At 51.5% G+C, this 23,422-nt stretch overlaps 1 protein-coding gene across 1 annotated transcript; it reads left to right on the top strand.

Moving 5' to 3' along the window:
- Window positions 1-752: 752 nt before the first annotated feature.
- On the top strand, window positions 753-16,674 carry LOC124501909 (keratin, type II cytoskeletal 3-like). Its single transcript, XM_047066358.1, is given in 11 exon segments — window positions 753-802; window positions 1,316-1,454; window positions 11,035-11,255; window positions 12,223-12,283; window positions 12,924-13,019; window positions 13,257-13,267; window positions 13,269-13,410; window positions 14,515-14,640; window positions 15,251-15,471; window positions 16,110-16,144; window positions 16,442-16,674. Coding segments are annotated over 11 exon segments (1,335 nt in total).
- The last annotated feature ends 6,748 nt before the right edge of the window (window positions 16,675-23,422 follow it).

Raw genomic sequence — 23,422 nt, 5'->3', positions numbered from 1 at the left:
CTCAGTACCTTTGTATTGACGTGTCTGCCTTCCTTGCTGGCCCGTGAACTGGCAGACTGAGCAGGCAGAGCAGGCAACAGCCATTGTTTGCGGCACCTGGCAGTTCTGGGCCCAGAGCAGATACGGGATGAGTGCATAGTGAATGAGGGCGGAGGATCGAGCATCCTGTCAAGGGGCACTGTCCAGGTCAGAGAATGGGAGTCAGCTGGCCATGGATGTGCTACCGGTGCTATACTTCCTCCAGGTCTTTCTCCATCTGCCTCATGAGCAACCCAGTTGGCATCTTTCTGGGACCCTGCTTCCCTACACCTGTAGTATCCTCTGGCTTACTGGGCAAGTGGCCCCTGTTGAAAATGAGATAAAGCTAGTCTGTCATAATGTGTCTTTAGTAAAGCCCTGTTGGCCCTTCAGGTCTCATGGAGGGCATGTGTGTGTGTGTGTGCGTGTGAGTGTGTGTGTGTGTGTGTGTGTGTGGTGTGTATGTGTGTGTGTGTGTGTGAATTGCTCCAAATTTATCCTGAGATCAGGTCCTGAGGCCCATGGCCCTGCTGTGGCTTTAGGGTCTCTGTGTCTCTCCATGTGCTGCGTGCACCTCCATTCCCTTTGTCAGCCGGGGAGCTCTCAGTGGAGGAGCCTTCTGTGTCTTCTTCCCCCACCACCCCCCGCTATCCAATCCTGGTGATTGGAGAGGATCTGAGACGGACTCCCTTATTGGATCATGATACAACATAACCTTGTCCTTAGGAAACGCAATGCCATTACTGAGTAGTAGTCTGTACTGCAAAGTCAATGCCAAATCCTGGTGGCTGGTGCAGACTTAGAAGGCAGCAGAAAATTGGTTACGCTACATTCCCTACAACAAATTGTGCCACTTCTCAAGCATTCTTACCGCATTTCCACCAGAGCTGTAGCAGATCTTTATGAGGCTTTACCACAAAGGACTTCTAGCTGAGGCCCAAGCAGCGGAGTGGAGTGGGGGACAGAGATTCAGCCCACTGTCTATGACGAAATTCTGCAATCCTAGGACTACATCATTTTTGGAGGGGGCACCTTTATCTAACCTGCTTTCATAGCCTGTGTCATGATACAGGGTGCCTTTGGCAGCCAGAGCCTATACAGCCTTGGGGGAAGCAAGAAAATCTTGCTTAGTGTGCCACCCAGGCTGGGGGCTCAGTGTGGGGATGCTGGGGATGTTTGGGTGCCTTTGGAGGGAGCCTGTGTGAGGCTGGAGGAAGGGGCAATGGAGATATGGTGGTTTTGGAGGCATTCCTGGTGGATCTGGGGGCCATGAGGGTTCAGGGGGCTTTCCCCTCAGCATCCAGGAGGTGACCATCAACCAGAGCCTCCTTCAGCCCCTGAACATGGGAGTCGACCCTCTAGATCAGGAGGGTGAAGACCAAGAGAAGCAGCAAATCAAGATGTTCAATGACAAGGTTGCTTCCTTCATCGACAAGGTGAGGGCCTGTGGTGGGGAGGGGGCCTGGGAACATAAGGCCTGGGTTGGGGCAATGGGTCTGCTCGTGAGCTGGAGGCCAGGCAGGCCATGACCTCTCCTCCCTGGTTGACCGCAGCTATGGCTCCTGGAGACCAAGTGGTGCCTCCTGCAGGAGCAGCTGGCCACCTCCAGGGCCAGTGCCCATGACCTGCAGCCCTTCTTTGAGTCCTACACCAGCTGTCTGCAGGCCCACCTGGACAGGTTTCAAAGTGAGGAATAGGGAAGAAGCTTAATGCGTCTCACTGGTAGACCTGCAGTGTAGACTGTGTTTATGAGCACAGACTCTAGATCCACACTGCCTGGGTTTAACCTTGACTATGTGGCTTTCTAGCTGCTCAGTCATAGGTCATTTACCTAACTATTCTGTGCCTCAGTTTCCTAATTTGTAAAATAGGGATGATAATTGACTCAGAGGTTTGTCCTGAGAGTGAATTCATTGAACATATACTGAACATTTCAAAAGTGTCTGGCAAATAGTGATACAATGTTATTATTATCTTTTTAAAGTTTATTTATTTTGAGAGAGAGAGCGGGAGTGGGGGAGGGGCAGATAGAGAGAGGGAGAGAGAGAGAGAGAGAGAGAGCAAGAGCGAGAGAGAATCCCAAGCTGGCTCCACGAAGTCAGAGCAGAGCCCGATGCGGGGATGGAATTCATGAAACCGTGCGATGACAACCTAAGCCGAAATCAAGAGTCTGACATTTAAAACGACTGAGCCAGGTGCCCCACATTGTTATTATTAATTCATATTAATTAAGGGTCTAGAAACCAGATTATTAATAATTATTATTTTATTATTATTACAATTATAGTAACTAAAATGTAAATAATAAAGCAAATAGAGTGCCTAATCTGTGCCTGGCCCTGTGCTAGGCATTGGGGCTCCTGTGACCAAGGAGTTGATTCATGGTCCTTATTCCCAGAGCCCTCTGTCTGGGGACCAGAGCAGCAGAGCTGGGCCTCAGCGTGACTGGGCACAGGGATTAGATTAAGAGAGGGGCTGCAGAGACAGAAGCCCGGGGTCGCTCTCTGTGAGTTCCTAGCCCCGTGGTAGACTGCAGGGATATTAACTGCAGTGCTGACTGAGGAACAGAGAGATACTCCCGAGCCATGGGGGGTCCCCAAGCCTCAGGGTGGGGGAGCGGAGGAATATGGGAGAAAAGAGGATTGGACCTGAGTAGCAGGGCTGCAGAATGGGAAAGGAGGCCGTGTGCCATCTAGGTCTGTTTGGGCTTGGAGAAGTACTGCCCTTACCCCATTCTATGGTCCATTACCAACATCCTGAACATTTATGCCAGAGCCGGGATGAGCTGGGAGGACACAGGACTCAGTGGGTCCCTATGACCAGGCTGGCTTTCTGTTTGGCTCACCCATGGAATCCCAGGGCTGGAACCTGGAAGCTGGAACATGGGGTGAGCTGGGCCAGCCGGGGAACCTTCCTAGCATGCCTCTGACACAGCTGTGCCCAGCCCAGGCTTCTCTCCTCTTGCAGGTATGGTGACCAGATGGACAAGTGCACAGCAGCAGAGTGGCTTTGTGCTTCTCAGGAAGGCACATGAAGGTGGGGCTGGGCAAGGAAGAGGAAAGCAGGGAGCTGAGGCCGAAGCCAGGTGGGATGGCGCTCCTCAGGGCGCAAGCCCAGTTCCCGTTGCGCCCGTTGGACCTCCCAGGACTTTCTCGGAGCTGGAATGACACACTCTACTTCCCTTGTCATTCGATCTGTGTCAGAGAGTCGAGGTGAGGGGGTGAGGGCGATGGAAGAGAGCGACCCTGCTCCGCCGTGGAAAGGGCCATGCATGAACGCTTTGCATCCACCATCACTACTACCTGAACTCTTTGAAAGGCATAAATCCTGCCCTCTTTTGTATCCCCCCCACCCCCCCGGAGATTGAGCTATTCCCAGATTATAAGGACTTGACGGTAGACAAACCACATCAGCCCTTTGGAGCATAATGCCACCTTTTCGCTACAGTGAGGGATTGGCATCACGCACAAGAACTGCCTTTAATTCTGGGTCCCATTTTCAAGTCACTCTTATCCTAAGTGGTTTAGTGACCAGAGTAGACGTGGTTTCTATTTCCCTTCATAAAAACTGTAATTATTGACAAGTGTGTATTTTGTTTTATTTGTTTATTTTTTTACAATTTGAATATGGTTTATTTATTTATTTATTTATTTATTTATTTTTAATATGAAATGTATTGTCAAATTTGTTTCCATACACACCCAGTGCTCATCCCAACAAGTGCCTTCCTTAGTGCCCATCCCCCACTTTCCCCTCCCTCCCACTCCCCATTAACCCTCAGTTTATTCTCAGTTTTTAAGAGTCTCTTATGGTTTGGCTCCCTCCCTCTCTAACTTTTTTTTCCCCTTCCCCTCCCCCATGGTCTTCTGTTAAGTTTCTCAAGATCCACGTGAGAGTGAAGACATATGGTATCTGTCTTTCTCTGTATGACTTCTTTCACTTAGCATAACACTCTCCAGTTCCATCCACGTTGCTACAAAAGGACATATTTCATTCTCATTACCGCATAATATTCCATTGTGTATATAAACCACAATTTCTTTATCTATTCATCAGTTGATGGACATTTAGGCTCTTTCCATAATTTGGCTCTTTTAAAAAAATTTTTAAAATGGTTTTATTTTTGAGGGAGCACCCAAGCAGGGGAGGGACAGGGGGAAAGGGACAGAGGATCCAGAATGGGCTCTGTGCTGAGAGCAGAGTGTTTGATGTGGGGCTTGAACTCACAAACTGCGAGATCATGACCTGAGCTGAAGTCAGACGCTCAATTGACTGAGCCACCCAGATGCCGAGAGAAAGAGAGAGAGAGAGAGAAAGAGAGAGAGAGACAGAGAGAGAGAGAGAGAGAGAGAGAGAATCTTAAGCAGCCTCCATGCTCAGCACAGAACCCAACACTGGGCTTGATCTCAAGACCCTGGGATCATGACCAGGGCTGAAATCAAGTCAGATGCTCAACTGACTGAGCCACCTAAGACGCCCTTCTTGTCCCCTTTTTAAAATCAATTTCACTGAGGTATAATTTGCATACAATAACAATGCAGTCATTTTCAGAGTACATTTCAGTGAGTTTTGACTCACAGAGAGGTGTATCCCCGTGTAAATACAACCACAATCAAAATATAGGACATCTTCCAAAATTTTCTCCCACGCCACTTTGCTGTCAATCATCCTCCAGCCCTCAGGCCCAGGCTGGGGCTTGCTTTCTGTCACTACAGGTTACTTTGCCTTTTCTAGAATTTCATGTAAATGAAATCATACAGAATATATTCTTTCTGTGTCTAGCTTCTTTCCCTCATCATGACGTTTTGGAGACCCATCAGATACATGTTTGCCCTAGGCTGTGGTTCACCTTTTCTTGCCCTTTCTCAGTGATGTGTTTCGAAGCTCCCTGCTGGCTCTCCAGCGCTCTGGTGGTGCTTCTCAGTCATCAGCATTTGCACCTGCCTCTAAAGACTGGCTGCTTGGCCCAGCCTCTTGGTCTAGATAAAAGTCTATACCTGGTCTGAAGACAGGACGGGTGACTCTCTCTTATGGCTCCCCCAGCCCTTCACAAAGATGTGGAAGTTTTCCTCCTATAATAAGGTTGCTTATGTTTTAGGGATTAGTACATCAGAGTTAAAGCAAACTGGAACTTAAAAAAAATACAGGTGCCTGGGCCACATTACCTAAGATTCTGATTCAGGAGATCAAGAGTGAGGCCTGAGGATCTGGATTCTTAAAAGCTGCCCAGTGATCCTGATGTGCAGTCAGCCCCAAGGCCACTGCCCACAGAGTGAAGCCTTGATTCTGGAGCATAGCACAAAGACACCATCATAATCAGTTTCAACCTTCCATATCACCTGTCCCCCCCTTCCATGTCCTCTATTCTGCAAGAATGTGGGGTCTCTCCCTAACCCTCCCCACTCACCTGTATCTGAAACGTTTTCCTCTCTATTGGGGATGCTTTTCTCTTTTTGTCCATCCACCGGGCCCATTCCTACTCATCCCTCAATACCCCACTCAAAATTGCCTCCTCTATGATGCCTTCCGTAGCCTTTCTTCCTCTTATGCCTACAGTACCGCTGTCCAAAACACTGATCCCAATGTGATATAAGGAGTTGTTTACATGACTGGCTCCTCCTTCAATACAACCGTGAGTTTCTCCAGACCTTGGACCTTGTCTTGTGCAGGATCGTGTTCCTATTGGGTAGCCTGGTGCCTGGTGTAAGTAGGTGCTTGATGAACGACCGCTGAGAGAATGAATGGACGTTTGGAAAGATAATGGTATGGATGGTGGTCCTTGTGCCCCTTACTGGGAACGGAGTCCTGGGGAAAACAAGGGTTGGCTACCCCTGCCTGGGCTCTCTGAGCATTGTGCCTGACCCTCACTCCCAGCTCTGGTTTCCATGCCTCTTGGGAGAAAGCAGAGTCAGAGGGTAGGTTGGGACAGCATTTACCTTCTGACTGTTATCAGTCTTCAAACCTCGTTCGTGCTTAATGCTTTGGTCGTTTTCATTTGGGGTTGCAGGTCGTTTGAGAGCATTTTGTCTGTGAGTCACGGGAGGGTGTGTGTCTCTGTGTGGCATGCTTGCCCATTTGTCTGTCAGTCCTGATAAGTGAAAGGATTTTAAAAAGTTGAAGACACTCCACAAATGTCAGATGCTATTAAGTGTTGGCACGTATGCTTACGAGGCTGTGGCTTGGCACTTTTTGGAAACAAGAATGGCTCAAGTTGTACAAGGCTGGCTGGCTGGGTGCTGAGGGTATAGAGACCGCCCCAAGTATGGTCCTGCCCTCCATGGGCTTTCCCGCTGGTTGAGGGGAGGAAAGACATTCTCGTCTGACTTACTTATGGGCAATGGTGTCCCAGGAGCTGTAAGACAGGACACCATTGGGGCTGGGGTGCTTGCTGGTTTCTAAATTATGGGTCAGTTTGGGTGTAAAGAAAAGGGGAGGGGGGCTTGAAGCCAGAGGATTTTTCATGGTCCCTGGTACAGAGGAGGAGCCAGTCAGAAGAGGTCAAGGTAGTACCCAGCACAGAAAGGTGTTCAGGAAGGGGTGGCTGGGGAGCAGATGAGGGGGAGGGCAGAGGAGCCTCACACTAGGGTCTCATTTAGAGGCGGGGCTACTAACTGTGAACCGCTTAGTGTCAGGGTGGTTCATGGCCCTGGCCTGCAGCCCATTGGCTTGCAAAACTGGGACTCTGATACTCACTGGAAAAAGGTAAGATGATATAGCACCCATCAACTACCCCCACTGCTGGGGAACTACTGCCAAGTGCCCTTGCTGGGGGCTTAGACAAGAGTAGGGTCCTGCTTGTACCTTGGCTCCTGGTTCTGCACTCTGTTTTCATCTGCCATTTCCCAAACTTGATCAAATCCGAGTCAGTTGCTCAGAGTCAGGGCCTGTTCCATGAGCTGAGCTCTGGGTAGGAACAGACAGAGAGCACTGTGTGGGGTCCCCACAGGAGGCCTTTGCCGGAAGCCCAAGTCTTGCCTGGCTGCTCCACAAACACGGGCTCCAGATTGGGACAGAATGGGATCGGAGGCTATTGGCACTTACTGTCTGTGGGCCCTCAGACAGGCAATTTAACTTCTGAGCCCCAGTTTTCCTCATCTGTGAAATGGAACTACTACGTGCCCTTCCCTACAGGGTTGCTGGGAGGGAGGGTAGAAGGGAAGAGGTCTGTGAATGTCAATCACTGAGCCCGCCCCCTGGCCAGCACGCCACGGCTTGCCTACCTGCCGCCATTATAGTCCCTCACAGACACAGACACAGAAACAGACACAGCGTGTCTGCTCTTTGGTTTATACAACACTGTATAGCACTTACCTCACGTCCCAACTCCCAGCCGCTTCATAGGCGGAGCAGGAGTTTATCAGCTCTATTCTGATTGGCTAAATGGTAGCCCAGAGGGATCCGGAGCCTGGAAGCAGGGCTTCCTGTTTCTGTCCAGGGTGCTTTCCATGGCACTGCTCTGATGGCCTCCTGGGGTGGCAGCGTCTGGGCACTTTGAGGAGGCCACCCATCCGTCAAGGACCCTGTCCTTTAGGACAGCAGCTGCTGGCCTAAGACCTTTCCTGGGTTCTAGATGCAGCGAGGCCGGTCCCTCCCCAGTATGACTTGGCTCAGAGCTCACCTGGTGTTGAACAGTTCCCTATGGAGCAGGGTTCTCTCCAGTTGCCGACAGCAGGATGACAGTTTGTCCTGGACACCAGAACACAGTCCCTCATCTCCCCCACACCCGATCCAAGGCCTCCTGACTCAGTGCCCCCATCCTGACGCAGCCCCACGCGCTTCTTTCTCCTCAACTCCTTCCTAGCTCCACTCAACCACCACTGTCCCCAACCCACATTATTTGCCATCTGCTGTGCTGTGTGTTGCCAAGCTGGTCCTTAACCCTGAGCGCCTGAATCTGAGTGCCCTGTTTCCCAGAGAAGCCAGGGCTCCCTGCAGCCAGGAGCGATTTCTCCTCTGCCTTCCTAACTCCCCCCAGTGACAGCCCGGCTTCCTCAGAGCAGAGGGGGCCTTGGTCATGGTACCCTTGTGAGAGGCCTAGCCATGGCCATGGAGAGGAGGGGCTACAGGGCCCCGAGTCTCTCAAGGAGCCCCTATGCCCTCCCCTCTGGGAAGGCCCAGCTGTGCTGGTAATAACACGCTCTGCTCCTCTTTCTAAGAGGCAGCCGAGGAGAACAGCTGGGTTTATAGTCTGCAGGTATGGGGGATTAGCAGTGGGCTTTGCCAGGAAGAAGGGATTTGGGATGGGCCCTCATTAGAGCCTCAAACTTCCACCCCAATTTCTTTGGAATTTGTTCTTTATGTTTAAAATGCAACCTGATTTCTCAGCATATTCAAACCGGGCCAGGTTGCTGGCAACCATCAAGGGGTGGAAGCCACTGAATTGTTCCAAAGTGTTTCCCTTGACAGCAAGGATTGGAGAAAATGGTAGGCAGGGGGTGGGAAGACAGTGTGGCACATTTCCTCATTTGCTCCCAGGTCTCTTTCGAGGAAGGCAGGGGCCACGCTGGAAATGCACCGTTCGGATTTGGGAGTCGAGACCAGCCTCACCTGTCTGCAAAAACTGGGTGACTTTATATAAATATTGTTATAATGTCTCCTCCCCACAACTCCCAGCCCCAAACCCACCCTCCTTCCACTTTCCCCAGACTGACTCTGTCCTCAGCATCACAGATGTCAGCAGGTTGAGGCAGTGGATGGAATGTGGGGCTAGGACAACCGGTGCCCTTTCTCTCATTTCCATACCTCCTTTGAACCCCTGACTTCAGGAGGTCCAATGTGAGCCCCGCTCCCCTCCCCCCGCCCACTCAAGTCTGAAGCCCTGTATGTGCAGAAAAGGAAGCTGAGTACAAGGAGACTCAGGAGGTGGCTGTGTCCAGACAGCACCTGGGCTGTGAACTCTCAGTCTGTGCCCCGATTCAGACTCAATTGCTGTGTCTTGCTTTTTCAGATTAGCGAGAAGCTTTGGGCAAGAATCAGGGCCTTGAGGGCATGGGGCAGGTACGTAGGGGGTGAGGGGGCAAGGAGGGCAGTCCCCGTCTGCGACATAAAGGGCTTCACGGGGAAGAGAGCCCGGGGCAGGGCACTGTGATCAGAGAGCAGGTGTGTGCGTGTGTGTGGTTTTGCGAGTCTATCTGCATGTATATGTTAGTGGGAATGCACGCTCTATGCAGGCTCTTTCCTCCCAGAGGAGCTACGGTTTCGCTGCCAGCAGCAGAGGCACCAAGACTGGTCTCTGCTGCTGAAGGGAAGTAGGAGACAAGTGTTACAAAAACGACCTACATTCACACCGCACCCAAGTGACAGAGAACTTTTCTCATACATGATCCTCTCAACAACCTGAGGAAGAGGCATCCTTCGTCTTTCTTTCTTTCTTTCTTTCTTTCTTTCTTTCTTTCTTTCAACTTTAATGGAAATAACAAAAGGGAAATTGGTAGGTTCAATGGGGCTTCTGTAAAATTTATGGGTTTTAGGCAGTGCGTCCTGGAAAAGGAATTCAAGATGACAGACAAGGATGTCACTGGCTGGTGGGAAATACAGATGACAGTGTCCCAACAACTTGGAACACTGAGTCTGAAGGTATCTGAAACTTTGTTTCTAATGTGGAAGCAAGAACAATGTAAAGAATTTGAGGACAAAAATCTACTCCTCCAGGATGATGTGTTGGACGTAACTAGCCCTGTAGCGTATACATCATGATGATAAATAAAAAGATACTTCAGGGGCGCCTGGGTGGCTCAGTCCGTTAGGTGTCCGACTTCAGCTCAGGTCATGATCTTGTGGGTCTGGGAGTCAAGCCCCATGTGGGGCTCTGTGCTGACAGCTCAGAGCCTGGAACCTGCTTCGGATTCTGCGTCTCCTTCTCTCTCTGCCCCTCCCCTGCTCTCTCTCTCTTTCTCTCTCTCTCTCAAAAATAAACATTAAAATTTTTTTTTAAAAAGATACTTCAGAAAACTCGTGGTGGAAAAGAGCCTTCACTGGCATACGATCTAGCTCAAGTTAAGTAGCCACTGCCCAGCTGCAGAACGGTGGTGATTTTTATAGTTCTCATTCTTCTTAAATTTTCCTGGGGAGGAAACCCAACCTTCCCAGATGGGGAAGGTGGTGTCTCTCACGTGAGCCAGGGGGAGGAGGCCTTGGGAATCCTAATGTGAGCCTGGAAGAGGAAAGTCTGGTGGTCTCTTGGGTCTGGAAGAGGTGGTCTACACCCGCTTCCTGGCCGGATTGGCCCTCCTCCAGCTTTCCCTTCCCAATGGGCCCCTCTCCGTGCCTGCTCCCCTCCCTCTCATGAGCCTTGAGGGTCTTGAGCCTCTCATGGTCTTGACGGTCTTGACTGTCCAGCATAAGCCCTGGCAACAAGCTTGGTGCTCTGCAAATGTTTGTTGAATGGCCAATTGATATTTATTCTACATGTGTGTACAGTTGGCCTAGAACTTTTAACCAGTGGTTCAATTTAAATGCAGCTGAGCCCTACATTTAACCAGGTTTGTCAGACGAGGCTGACTCTAGGTGTGTCTGGACCCTGTTCCTGGGACACTGGCTGCCTGAAAGCCAGTTCCTTATGGCTTTTGCCATTTCCCACATTAGTGCAGTGTACCTGGCGGTCCTGCAAACCTCTTCCTGGGGACTCTATCTACTCTTGGATGTTGGGATCTCCTGCTATTTGTTGACTACTAAATGACTGAGGAACGAATGACTGAGGAATGAATGAATGATATAGCAGGAAGATCATCAAGCCTAAGTATCAGGAAACGTCACTTGTGTTTTGTTACTGACTTGCTGTGTGTCCTTGGTCATCTCTGGGCTTCGGCTTCCTTACCTGTGCAGTAGGGCTCTGCCTCCCCTGCATTACCCCAATGCTGCTGTCCACATGGGTTTAGGACTAAACTGTTGCAGAGTTACAGAATGCAGCCCTGCAGGAGAGAGGAGGAGACCCCTGGGACTTTGGGGAAGCCATGGGCCGCCATGATTGGAGCTGGCCCTAGACAGCTCCCTGGGGCTCTTCCCATTGGGCTGCAGGTGTGGTTCCTGGAGCAGCAGAACAAGGTCCTCGAGACCAAGTGGACCCTCCTTCAGGAGCAGGGCTCCAGTTCTAATAGCAACGACAACAACCTTGAGCCTTTTTTTGAGAACTACATCAGTAGCCTCAAGGCCTTCCTGGATGGGCTGCACACAGAGAAGGACAAGCTGGAGGGTGAGCTGAGGAGCAGGGAGGAGACGGTGGAAGACTTCAAGAAGAGGTGTGCACTGCCCCGTCCCTGGGTGAGGCGGGTGAGCTGGCAGGTGGCAGGGGTGGGTGGCAGGAGGCCTGGGCTCTGGCTTCGCTCTGTTCCAGCTAGCTGTAAGCTTGTAGAATTTACCCCATCCTCTCTCTCAGTAGCCCAGTCTTTAAAGGAGTGGCTTATGGCTTGCTTGAGGCAGAAGTCCTTCTGAGAATTTAGTGAAAGGGTATACACACAGAATTCTGGGGAGTTCCAAGACACCCCGAAGCTAACAGACTCGGCTAACGTCCTCTGTCCTCCCTGGGCTAGACCGTCTTCAGGTTCTCCTCCGAATCGGAATTTTATTTCCCCTGTCAATAAGCTTCTCAGCAAATAGCAACTTGCTGTGCCTTGGCCAAGCCTCATTCTGCCACTTAGGAGCTCTGTGATCAGTCTCCTCACTGTAAAATGGAAAGAGTGGGAGCATTTACCCTATTGGTTGTAACGAGGATTCAATGAGTTAATACAAGCAGAATTCACTGGCACATTCTTAGCGACCCATTCTTGGGTTTCGCTGATTTGTTAAGTGTCTACTGGGAGCCCACGGGGCTACTATACTCACTATACACTAGTTGGTACCACCCACCTCCCTCCCAAAAGCAGCTCAGCCATCTCCCTTTGGTCTTAGAAATGGTTTTCAAAAATCCAAAATTTTCCAGGAAGCCTTAGGAGATGAATCAAAATAGGACCCCAAAATAGGAACGGGCTTCTACTCCAGTGTCCAGTAATGAAGTGGTTATTCATTATTATTAAGTGGTACCTGCCACATAGCAGAGAGTCTGTTGAACGAATTCTTCCTTGACTTCGGAAGGGCTGTGCATTGCAATGACACCTGTCTTGAGTGAAACTGGCAGAAGTCCTGAGTCCATGTTACTTATGAGAAGGGCTCTGGGGCCATGGGGACGTCCCAGAGAAGGCAGATCAGACAGGGGCTCTTTTCTCACAGGTATGAAGAGGAGACCAACAAGCGCGTGGCTGCAGAGAATGGCTTCGTGGTCTTGAAGAAGGTGAAGGGTCCCTCCCTACCCCCACCTCCCACTAAGCAGAGTGGCTGGAAGATTGAGGGGAAGCATGAGTTTAGTCCTACTAAGCTGAGGGTCTCCTTTAGGCTATGTGGGTGAGGGCCGGGGCCAGGGAGGGAGCCTGCTGAGCAGGGTGGGCAGGCAGGGGCAGGTTATAAAGGGCCTGCCAGACTTTGGCGATACCTCTCTCCCTGATGGGCATGTGGGGCTTATGAATCTCATTAGGTCTTGAGTTTTGATGAGAAAATGGACAAAGGGAGGCAACAGGGTTTTGTGTTTTCAGGAGTACATCCCCATAATCCATCTAAAGAGAAACTTTGAGGGTTGCACAGTCACAAACCCTCCTCTGCCCTGGGCCCATTGTGGTGGCCCCAGCCCTGCTCTCCTTCCCCACCACCCCCCCCCCAGCCCCTTAGCTCCTTTGCTCCTCTCTGTCGGGTATGCACCAGCCCAGCCTGTCAGACAGTGGTTTAGTCCTGTGAGGACACGCCTGCCTCATTTCCCCTGAGAGGGAGCTCCTGGGTGGGGGGGGGGGAAGGGGAGAGGCTCCGGTGGCCCCTTCCTCATGGCCCAGGACTGAGCCAGCCCACAGGCTGGAGGGAACAGTGTTTGAACTGTCCCCCAGGATGTCGATGTTACCTACATGACCAAAGTGGAACTGGAGGCCAAAGTGGAGACTGTGACAGATGAGATCAACTTCCTGAAGGCCCTCTATGATGCTGTGAGTGTGCTTTTCACGTGCAAGCCTCTGCCCCACCTGCCTTCCCCCTCCTGGAGAGGAAGGCACTCAGAGCTCACCATTAGGGGCTTGAGTCCTCTCTGTGCTTCTGACAAAAGTGATACCTTCCCACCTGGCCCTCAGTCAGTCCCGACCCTCCCAGAGCTGGTGGCTCCCCATCTTCTGCAGGGCCCTGGTGTGGATCTGCTCAGGAATGGCCATGTCTGCCTGGCTCCGCAGGAGCTCTGCAGACACCAGTGACACGTCTGTGGTCCTGTCCATGGACAACAGCTGCTGCCTGGACCTGGACAACATCACTGCTGAGGTCCGTGCACAGTATGAGGCGATTGCCCAGAGGAGTAAGGCAGAGGCCGAGGTGCTCTACCAGACCAAGGTGGGTGACACCAGCATGTAACTCTGGAGGATCTTGCTCTCGCATCAAGCTACATGAGCAGGCCATCCAGGAGGGCAGACCTTGCCTCTGAGTCATTCTTTTCTCTATCGCCAGCCTAGCAGTCCCCTCACTGCCTCACTGGTCTGATCTCACCCACATACATCTCCCTTCCTAACCGGAAAGCTTTGACTTTGCTCTAACTTGGTGCTTCTCAACAGGAGGGGAAGGCATGATTTTCTCCCAGGAGATGTTTGACAGTGTCTGTAGAGACTTTTGGTTGTCACACCTGGGGTGGCGGTGGGGGTGCTACTGGAGTCTAGTGGGTAGAGGTCAGGGATCCTGCTACACATCCTATAATGCATGACCCTGCCTCCCAACAAGAAATTATGCTGCCCAAAATGTCAGTATGCCCAGGTCAGAAAATCCTTAATCCCTCTGGCTGCATTCCCTTTATTGCTGGAGACATTTCCATCACTCCTCCACCAATCAGGACCTTGTCGTTGTGTGCTCTGCTTCAATCACACTGAGGGGTTGAAGCCAGCATCTGGAAAGAAGTGGGGAGACACAGAGGGGGTGGAGCAAAGGGGCTACAGGCACAAGGAGTTCTGTCCCCCTCCTTCTGTTCCCAAATCTGAATGGGGCATCAGCTGGCCCATGTACGGCTGACTCTTCTGTCTTTTCTGCCCAAGGAGGGATAGTCTGCTGGTTAAGAAGATGGTTCTAGCATCTGCAATGTTGGCATTCAAATTCCGGCACCGCCACTTGATAGCTGGATGAGTTTAGTCATGGGACTTAAGCAGTCTGTGCTCAGTTTTCCCATTCATAACATGGAGGTAACCATGCCTTTCTCATCTGGTCGTTGTGAAGTATTACATCAACCACAGGGCCTGGTGCAAACTGTCTGCTCCACAAACAGCAGCTGTTGTGCTAGAAGACAGGTCCCTTGATGCAGGGGCGAGAGCACTCAGTTCCGCCAACTGGGTGACTCTGCACTAATCACATGTCTGTGTTTTGGTTTTCTTGTGTGCGATGTGAAGGGTTGGGTTAGGGGATCTGTAAGGCACCTGCTGGCTTTCTGAAAGGGTAACTCTTTCCTGGACACAGTTGGGGGAGCTGCAGACCACAGCCGGCGGGCATGGAGATGACCTGAAGAACACCAAGAGCGAGATCTCTGAACTCAACAGAATGATCCAGAAGCTGCGGGCCGAGATCGAGAGTGCCAAGAAGCAGGTGGGAAGAGGAGGAAGAGCGTGTGTCTGAGGCTATGGGCTTATGCTCGCCCCATAAATCTCAGGGCTCAGCACTAACCACAGTGAAACCATGTCCTGGACTCATGCATGCCAAGATTGACCAGGTGCAGCTCTGGGCTGGGTGCTGAGCAAAGCTTGTCACGTGGATCCAGGTCCTGTACCCCTGGAGTCTGGTTGCTGATGTGGGTCAGAAATACTGAATACAGGCAAGGTTAAGGAGGTCGGGGAAAGAAGCCGATTGGGTGAAGAATGAATTGGGAGAGTAGCTCAGGAAAGTTTCTCTGATAATCCAGGAAGACTTCTTGGAGGTGGGAGGTCTTTGGAAGATGCTCAGTCTCTTACCATGAAAGGCGAGAAAGGCAGAGTCTGACTCCTTGTGAGCCGGGCTAGGTCCTTGAGGCCAGGTGTCACTAACTCCACTCCTTGATGTGCTAGGACCTAGACGAAGGCCCAGGTTTTAACCTCTGTGGGTGGTAGTTTCCTCATTTGCCCAGTGTGAGGTGACCCACATGCAGACACCAAGCATGCAGTGCAGGCCCTCAGTGTATGTCACTTGAATCTAAATCGAACTCCTGCCCCCATCCCCCGAGAATGCCAACCTGCAGACAGCCATCGCTGATGCAAAGCAGGGCGGGGAGCTGGCCCTCAGGGACACCAATGCCAAGCTCTAAGACCTCAAGGCTGCCCTGCAGCAGGCCAAGGAGGACCTGGCCAGGCTGCTCTGGGAGTACCAGGAGCTGATGAATGTCAAGCTGGCCCTGGACATTGAGATTGCCACCTACCGGACCCTCCTGGAGGGCGAGGAGTGCAGGTTAGTGGGAATCCCTCTGGTTCCCAAAGAGGCAGTGACGCCCGGTGGCTTTCCTGCCCGAGCCAGCTGCCAGGTATCGGGTACCATCAGTGTGTGCATGTGCGCACTGCTGGAGGTGGTGATGCGCCCTTGGCGGGCCCAGCCTGCTCCTCTTCAGGGCTGCAAGATGCTGCCGGACCTCCAGAGAGCTGTGTTTTCTGTACAATAGTGACACCACCAGAACCTTACCTTGGGCAGACCTCCCACCCTTCTTGTCTCATGTCTTAGCTGTAAAACACATGTCTGCAAAGAGCAGTCATAGGCATAAATATTATTTCTAGGCCATTTCTTTATCATTGGCTTAATTGTAGGTCTGAAGAGTCAGTTCCTGTAGCCTGACCCTTGGGTACAGGACCTTGGCCCATATGGATTCAAATAAAATTTACTGAATAAAGAGAGGATGGGTAGGCCAGGGGATGTTCCTCTACTGTTACTCTGGGATGCTAGTAGGAAGGGCAATAATTAAAGTCCAACCTTACCCATCCAGAGTCCATCCTATTTCTTATTGCCAACGTCAATTGCTGTGGACCTAAGCAGGTGCATCTAGCAGAGGGAGTTGCCACACAGGTCGCTAACTCTGACCTCTGCTTTTCCCACAGGATGTCTGGCGAGTGCCAGAGTTCTGTTAGCATTGGTGAGTTACCCAGTGCTTTCTCTGGGAAGGGGCTGGACCGCTGAGATTAAGGTTTCTCAAATAGTGGGCCAGCGTTGGTGTGAGATCATCTCACCTGCAGGCTGGGAAGAGCTCTTGGGTGGTGGCCAGGGTAACCCAGGGGCTCTGAGTCCCTCCTTCCCCTGCCAGCCACCTGCCCTCACCACCCTGTGTGGAGTTTCAGTGGGTGGGACACCGGGGAAGGCTGGAGGGCAGAGGGGGTGGCCCCGGGGCTGTAGGATGCCCCATAGGCTCCCTGACCTCAAATGCTCTTTGCAGAGATGGTACACAACACCAGCAGCGGAGGCGACAGCGGCTGTGCCCAGGGAGGGGCCGCCCTGGAAGGCAGAGCTGGGGCCCACAAGGGCCTGGGCTCCAGAGGGGGCTCGGTGGTACGCGGGGGCTTCTCTAGTTCGGGGGGCTCATGTGCCATCAGTGGGGGTGGCAGCAACAGCTCCCGCCAGGTCTTGCAAAGTTCCTCCCAGAGCTGGCGGTCCCACCACAAATTCTGAAGGGGGCGCCCCAGGTGTCTCAAGACCCCAGCCCCCTTCGCCTGCCTGCACACCCCAGTTCTGCGTGCTGTTCCACAACCCGTGGGACCCTTTACCACTGCATCTCTGACCTGCGACCTGGAGTCCCACCTTCCCAGACGACTGGCATCTTAGTCCAAAATTTGCTGCCAAGGATGATTGGGTTGAAAAACCATCTACTGCCCCAAAGCCAGGCTGAGGGGCATGGCCCAGGAGCCGGGTTTTTCATCATCTCTGCCTCTCAGTTTCCCCCCCTTCCAGCCCCACATCCCACTGGCTTGCGGGAAAGCCCCAGGCAGCCGACGCACACACCTATCTGTGCCTTGATTTCCCATGAGTGGTACTTGTCCGTTTTTGGCTCCAAGAAAAGACCTCTCTGTCCTGTAGCTTCAATAAACTGCATTGTGGTTTGCACCTGGTGGTGGAATTTTCATTCTGGCTTCCATGGTCCCTGGTTCTTTTTTTTTTTTTTTTTTTTAATGTTTATTTTTGAGAGAGAGACACACACAGAGTGCAAGCAGAAGAGGGGCAGGGAGAGAGGGAGACACTGAATCCTTAGCAGGCTCCAGGCTCTGAGCTGTCAGCACAGAGGTGGACTCGGGCTAGAACCCATGAACCATGAGATCATGACCTGAGTCGAAGTGGGGGGTCTAACCAACCGAGCCACCCACGCGCCCCCCCACGGTCCCTGATTCTAGTCTGCACACCCACCCATGGGTCATGGCAGACCCTTTCACACGGAGACTTCCTCCTGAGCCTGGAGGGAGACAGGAAGCTCTAGTTTCCAGGCAGCAGAGACCTTTTCAGCCATCAGACACTATGGATGACACGGATCCACGTCCTTAACTGGTAAGATTTTCAACTCATAGAAATTTCATTACATTTGAAAAAAAGGTATAGGTTAGATTTGCTTGCTTTTCAGTAATTCCAAGTACGTCCGAAATTGTCCACAAATTACAGCTAGTTGTAATTGAATGAGTTGTCGGTAGACAAATATTTTCAAAAGGCAATTATAAAAATTCAAATGTTTCATAGCAAAAGCGAATGTGTTTGATGTGATGTGGGGTGAAGCCTTCGGATCTGAAGAGTTATGAGAACCGACAAGAACTTAGAATGGCCTCATGACAGGTCACTGCCCTTCCCCACCTCAGACATCGCACTCGATCAAGGCAGGTCCAGGGGTACTTGGGTGGAACACAGGTTCAGTGCAGGGCCAGGGAGGACCCTCACAAACCGGGGACATAGAGGTGGGAGAAGCAAAAACAAAAGATGAACAAAGGTATGAGTCCCTGCATGAATACCTTCTTTGTAAATCATGGTCCTCATTAGCATAAAGGACTGTCAAAGGATGTCAGATAAACAGAAAGAGAAGACACACCTTAGAGTGATCACAGAAACTCTTAGCTAAGTAAACACCCACCTGCCAGAGAGCCAAGTGCTCACCGGGCTAGAAAAACACAACACACAACTGCAGCTTTGACAGAGAACGTTCCCGCTCTAGGGTGAAAAGTTTACCCGGAATAGCCAGAAGTCTGGAGAGAGGGAAGTCTGGGGACTGTCCCGTTGCAGCCGGTCCCCACAGGGGCTGCAGCCTCACCTCTCAAAAGCAAACCCACTGTTGGCCATACCTGGTGCCCCTCCATCCACCCCCCTCCGCTCCATCCCATCACTGGTGGTGAATGCCTGGCGGTGGAGAGAAGTGCCTTTAGCTTAATGGCTTGTTTCAAACTTACCAGGAAGTTGCCGTATTCCTTAAAGTAGGATGATTAAAGAAAAAACTTTCTGAGTCTTTCATATGGTTTACAAAATATCACAGGGCCATGTTTTCTGGCTCACGATGACATTCTGATTTGTTAAGGGAAGCGGGACGGAAAAAACAGTTTGGTTAATAGAAATCTGCACACATTGTGCAGCAATACGATCTTTGTTAAAACCGATGCTGTCTTGTGATTCGCCTGGCACTCTGCTAGCAGCTTTTTTTTTTTTTTAATGTGTATTTATTTTTGAGAGAGAGAAAGACAGCGAGCAGGGGAGGGGCAGAAAGAGAGGGAGACACAGAATCCGCAGCAGCTCCAGGCTCTGAGCTGTCAGCACAGAGCCCGATGCGGGGCTCGAACTCACAGACTGCGAGATCATGACCTGAGCTGAAGTCTGACGCTTAACCGACTGAGCCACCCAGGCGCCCCTCTGCTAGTGGCTTTTTATGAACGAGCTCATTTCATCTTCACAGAGGTGGGCAGTGTTATGGCCTCTACTTTACAGATGAGGCAACTGAGGCGCAGAGAGATTAAGTGGTGGAGCCAGGATTCAAACTCCAGCAGCTGTTCCGAACCTGCCTCATAAAGCAGAACGTGATCCAGCACAGGCTTTGGCAGCAGGCTTCCCTGGTGTGGTGGGGGCCACTTGCAAGCTGCCAAACCATGGACAAGCTGCTTGGGGCCCCCCCACCTCTCCCCCACCCCGCCTGCTCCGTGCTAAATCTCATCAATAAAACGAGGTTGCTCAGGTTGAATGATATCGTCTGTTTAAGCCCTGGCACATTGTGAGAGCCCAGTAAATGATCATTACTGTCATGGATGACCTTTCAGGAACCCACCTATTCTTTAAAAGAAGGAATGGTAAGACATTGTTAATTCTTTACGTTTGTGTCTCTCCCACTATGGGCAAGGGGAGACATGATCTGGGAGGTTCCCACAGGTCTCCCATTCCCTGCCCCCACCCCCCGTGGATTTGTGATTCTGGTCCCCAGCGCACCACTTACTAGCCCTGTAACCTTGAGTCGATCCCATTTTCCTCTTTTGCCCGGCGTAGGGAAGTACCCTCTGCCAGACAACCCCAGTCCCCTGCCAGGGCCTCGAGGTCTCTCTTGGAATTCAATCCCCGTCTAACCCATAGCCTTATTTTCCTTCGGGCCCACACCTGTCCCGCTGCTCCCTTTGCCTTAGAGACCAGAGAGAGGTGCCAGCTTTATAAATGGCTGTATAAATAGTCATGGCTTCCAGCACGTTGGATGGAAGGGTTTGATACGTCTGGAACAATATTATCTCTGGACCTTGGCCATGAGAATGTGCAGGGCTGCTCTGAGACCTTGTGAGGGCTTGTGGCCCCAGAGCACCTGTTGGGTTTTACGAGAAAGAGAGACACTGCCTGATCCTTAGTTCCCAGGTAGGCCCTGGGATTCTAGTCAAAAGGATATCAGAGGTGGGGGTCCTGGCTGGTTTGGGGCCTGAAGGCTTCACTCTTGCTGCAAACACCCACCACAACCCAGAAATTAGGAGAGAGATTTCCCAGGGGTGTGCCTCTGTGTGGGGCACCACTTTCTCACCTCTGCAGGCAGGGCCTGTTAGAGATTGGAGGTGGGGCTCCCCCATATCCATTTCCCCCAGGCTGCAGGAACAGAGAGGCTGTGGGAACTCTTCATAGGCTCTGGTTCTTTCTGGGTTGGGAGGGAGGGTACCCAAGCTCTTGCATCACCAATTTTCCCAGTGACCTCGACCAAGGCCTTCCTTTCTTTGTGGCTATTTCTTTCTTGTAAAATATGAAGGCTCTGGGCTGGTGGAGAATAGTGGTCTGAGGGAATGGGAAGCCCAGGCCAGGAGCTTCGATTCAGTCCCAGGACCCTGCTCTCCCTGATCTCTGTCACATCATTGCCTTCCCCTGCTGCCCAGGGGTCCAGAAACTCCTGTCTGAAGGAGATTAAAGGCCTCCATACCTACACCAGGGCCATAGCTGTCCCCTCCTTCCTGAGCAGAGGTGACTGAAATTCTCCCTCCCTCCCTTTCTCTGTCCCCACACCCCTGCCACACTTCTGCGCTGCCCGGCGATATCCACCTCCAGACCTGGGAGGTGCAGGCTGAGATGGGGAGCAGATTTGTGGGGGCTACCCCTGCCTGTCACTGTGGCAACTCCTCTCGAACCCTGCCTCCCACTGCTGCCCGAGACTGTGATCAGGTGGCTGATAAGTGCCCTGGGCCTCACCCTCTTGGCAGCCCTGGGTTTCAGCACCTGGGAGACAAGCAGGGCAAGCTGGAGCCCTCAACGGACTTGCTCCTTCCCTTTAAGGAGAGTGCTGCTGGCAGGTGGGCAGAGCGGGGAGGGGAGGAAGAGGGCACGTCTATCTCCAGAGACCCCACATCTTCTGCGGTACATGTGGGCTCTGGAGTGGGAGTGCTTGGGTTCAGATCTCCACACCACTGTTGTCATCTGTGTATTCTTGAGCAAGTTACTGAGCTCTCTACGTCTCCTTTTCCCCACCTGTAAAATGAGAGTAATTATAAGAATGGCTTCCTTATATGGGCACCTGGAGGCTCAGTTGGTTAGGTATCTGGCTCTTGACCTCAGCTCACGTCATGATCTCATGGGTCATGGGATCGAGCCCTGCGTCGGGCTCTGTGCTGACAGCAAGGAGCCTTCTTGGGACTCTTTCTCTCCCTCGCTCCCTGCCCCTCCCCCACTCGCTCTCTTTCCACCTCTCAAAATAAATTTAAAAAGATAGTTTAAAAGAATGGCTTCCTTATAACGTCGCTTCTAGATTGAGACTCTCCATGTTTTAGACCTAGCACCACGCACAGCCCACAGAAAGCACTTGGTAAGAGGTTACCACGATTGTGTATTCTTTTGTCCTTGCGCTGAATAGAATCTCAAGATTCAAGGTTTCATTGGTTCTGCTGCTTCCTCCATGCCAGTGGGTTCAGAACTTTTCTGCCCATTAAAGCCTTCTGGGACGTTTAAAAAGTTCCAGAGCCCAGATCACAACACACCAGATCAGTGAAATCGCAGTCTGGGGGTGGGGGAGTGCGGGGAGGCCCAGGCACCAGTGGTTGTTGAAGCTTTCCAGAGGATCCCAACCTACAGCAAACTTAGAAACCACTGCTTTTGTTGACCAACCAACTGGTCGAGGGGTTTCCTATAGGGACAACAACTTGTTACAGAAACCTCACCTGGCATCTAATACTGACCCGAGGACAAGTATCTCTCTGAGGTCAAGTAAAACTCTCTCATGCTTCACCTTATGCCGAGTTTCTCTTATCTTGAGAGGGAGCAGAGAATAGCTGTCACCCTATACCAAAGGTTCAGCTCTTTCCCCAAGGCCTTCACAGGGGGTGACAGCAGCCCACCAGGGGCCATCCAGCTGACCGGAGACAGACTGGGGTGTTGGCATTGGATGCTGGTAGCTGGTCACAGCCAGAGACAAAGAAGCTTTCTAAATTCTGTCTGGGACTTCGTCTTTTATTTTACCATAACTTAATCATTTTCCCTATCCAGCCTGAGGGTAAATATAAACCTGGGTGAGCTTCCTGTTTATTTAGCTAGTACACACGTGGAAGAGTTAACTATATGGCATTCTTCATGACGGGGCTCGAAAATGAGTGTCGCCAGAGAGCACTGTAGCAGGTGAGAGAGAGGTGAGCTCACATGCTCTGGGGTCTTCAGGGGAGGCTGTGTGAGGGACCCCCCCCCACCGCCCCCCCGCCTTGTATGACTCTTTGGAATTTCCAGTATACTTTTCCATGTTTGATCTCAGCTACTCATTATAATCACCTTGTGAATCTGGTATTATTATCTTTGTTTTATGGGCCAGGAAAGAGAGGCTCAAGTGCTTGTCCAAGCCCTGGGGCCAGGAAGGGCGGAGCCAGGATTCAAAGCTGAACCCAAGGATCTTTTCCCACACCACGGCTGCTTCCTGTCTGGGATCTACCTCTGTTTTCATATGCTCTCTGTTTTCTCTGCCTCTTCTCTCTGCCTCTACCTGACGCAGAATCCTTGCCTTCAGGTACCTCTCCTACACTGACCCATCCCAACCCCTAGCTCCACTTCCTGTCCTTCCCCTGGCTCTGCTGGTTTTCTCCCCACATCTCCCGTGCCTGGGGCTGAGCCTTGGATTCCCTTCCCTACCAACAGCTCCTCGAGGTGGAGGGGTTAGGGCCAGGACTAAGGCTGTGCAGACCTAGTTCTGAGATGCCAGAACTAGGGTGGCAACTGTCCTGACTTACCTGGGACTATCCTGGTTTATGTACTGAAAGCCCAGGCAAAGCGGGGCAGTTGGTCATCTTACCAGGATCTGAGAGTAACTATATCTATGCTTCTTGAGTGCATGCTTTTTTCTTTAAAAAAAATATTTTTTAATCTATTTATTTTGAGAGAGAGACAGAGTGTGAACAGGGGAAGAGCAGAGAGAGAGGGAGACACAGAATCAGAAGCAGGCTCCAGGCCCTGAGCTGTCAGCACAGAGCCCTACACAGGGCTCGAACTCACGAACTACTAGATCATGCATGACCTGAGCCAAAGTCAGACACTCAACCGACTGAGCCACCCAGGCACCCTGATGCTTTTTTCAATGCCTTAGAACATTGGAGAAGTTTCCTTGAGAAATAGCTACTGATTCCTTTAAGCATCCGAGGCTCTGGAGTAAGGGACTTGCCTAAGATCACAGGCTAGTAGAAGTAGGGCTGGGAGCTGAAACCAGTTTTTGTGACTGTAAATTTCAGGTTCACTCTCTCATCTATCCCACAGTATCTCCTGGAGACGGTCCACTAAACAGTTATTAAGCAGAGAAGGTGTGGAGGCCTGAAGCTGCTCACATAGCCCCTCCCAGCCTAGGATGCCTTCTCACCGCTGCTCCCAGACACCTCTCTTGTTCTTTCCCACCATCCGCCTTTCCCACCTCTGTAGCTGTTGGCAGCTGTCATCTCAGCTCCTGCTTAAAAATTAAAAAAAAAATTATTTATTT

Source organism: Lynx rufus, unplaced genomic scaffold (assembly GCF_022079265.1).
Source record: "Lynx rufus isolate CCGP_SWC_20201006 ecotype Redwood Valley unplaced genomic scaffold, mLynRuf1.p SCAF_7, whole genome shotgun sequence".
NCBI lineage: Eukaryota > Metazoa > Chordata > Mammalia > Carnivora > Felidae > Lynx > Lynx rufus.
The sequence above is the reverse complement of the archived record's forward strand: the minus strand, read 5'-3'. Positions and strand labels throughout refer to the sequence as shown.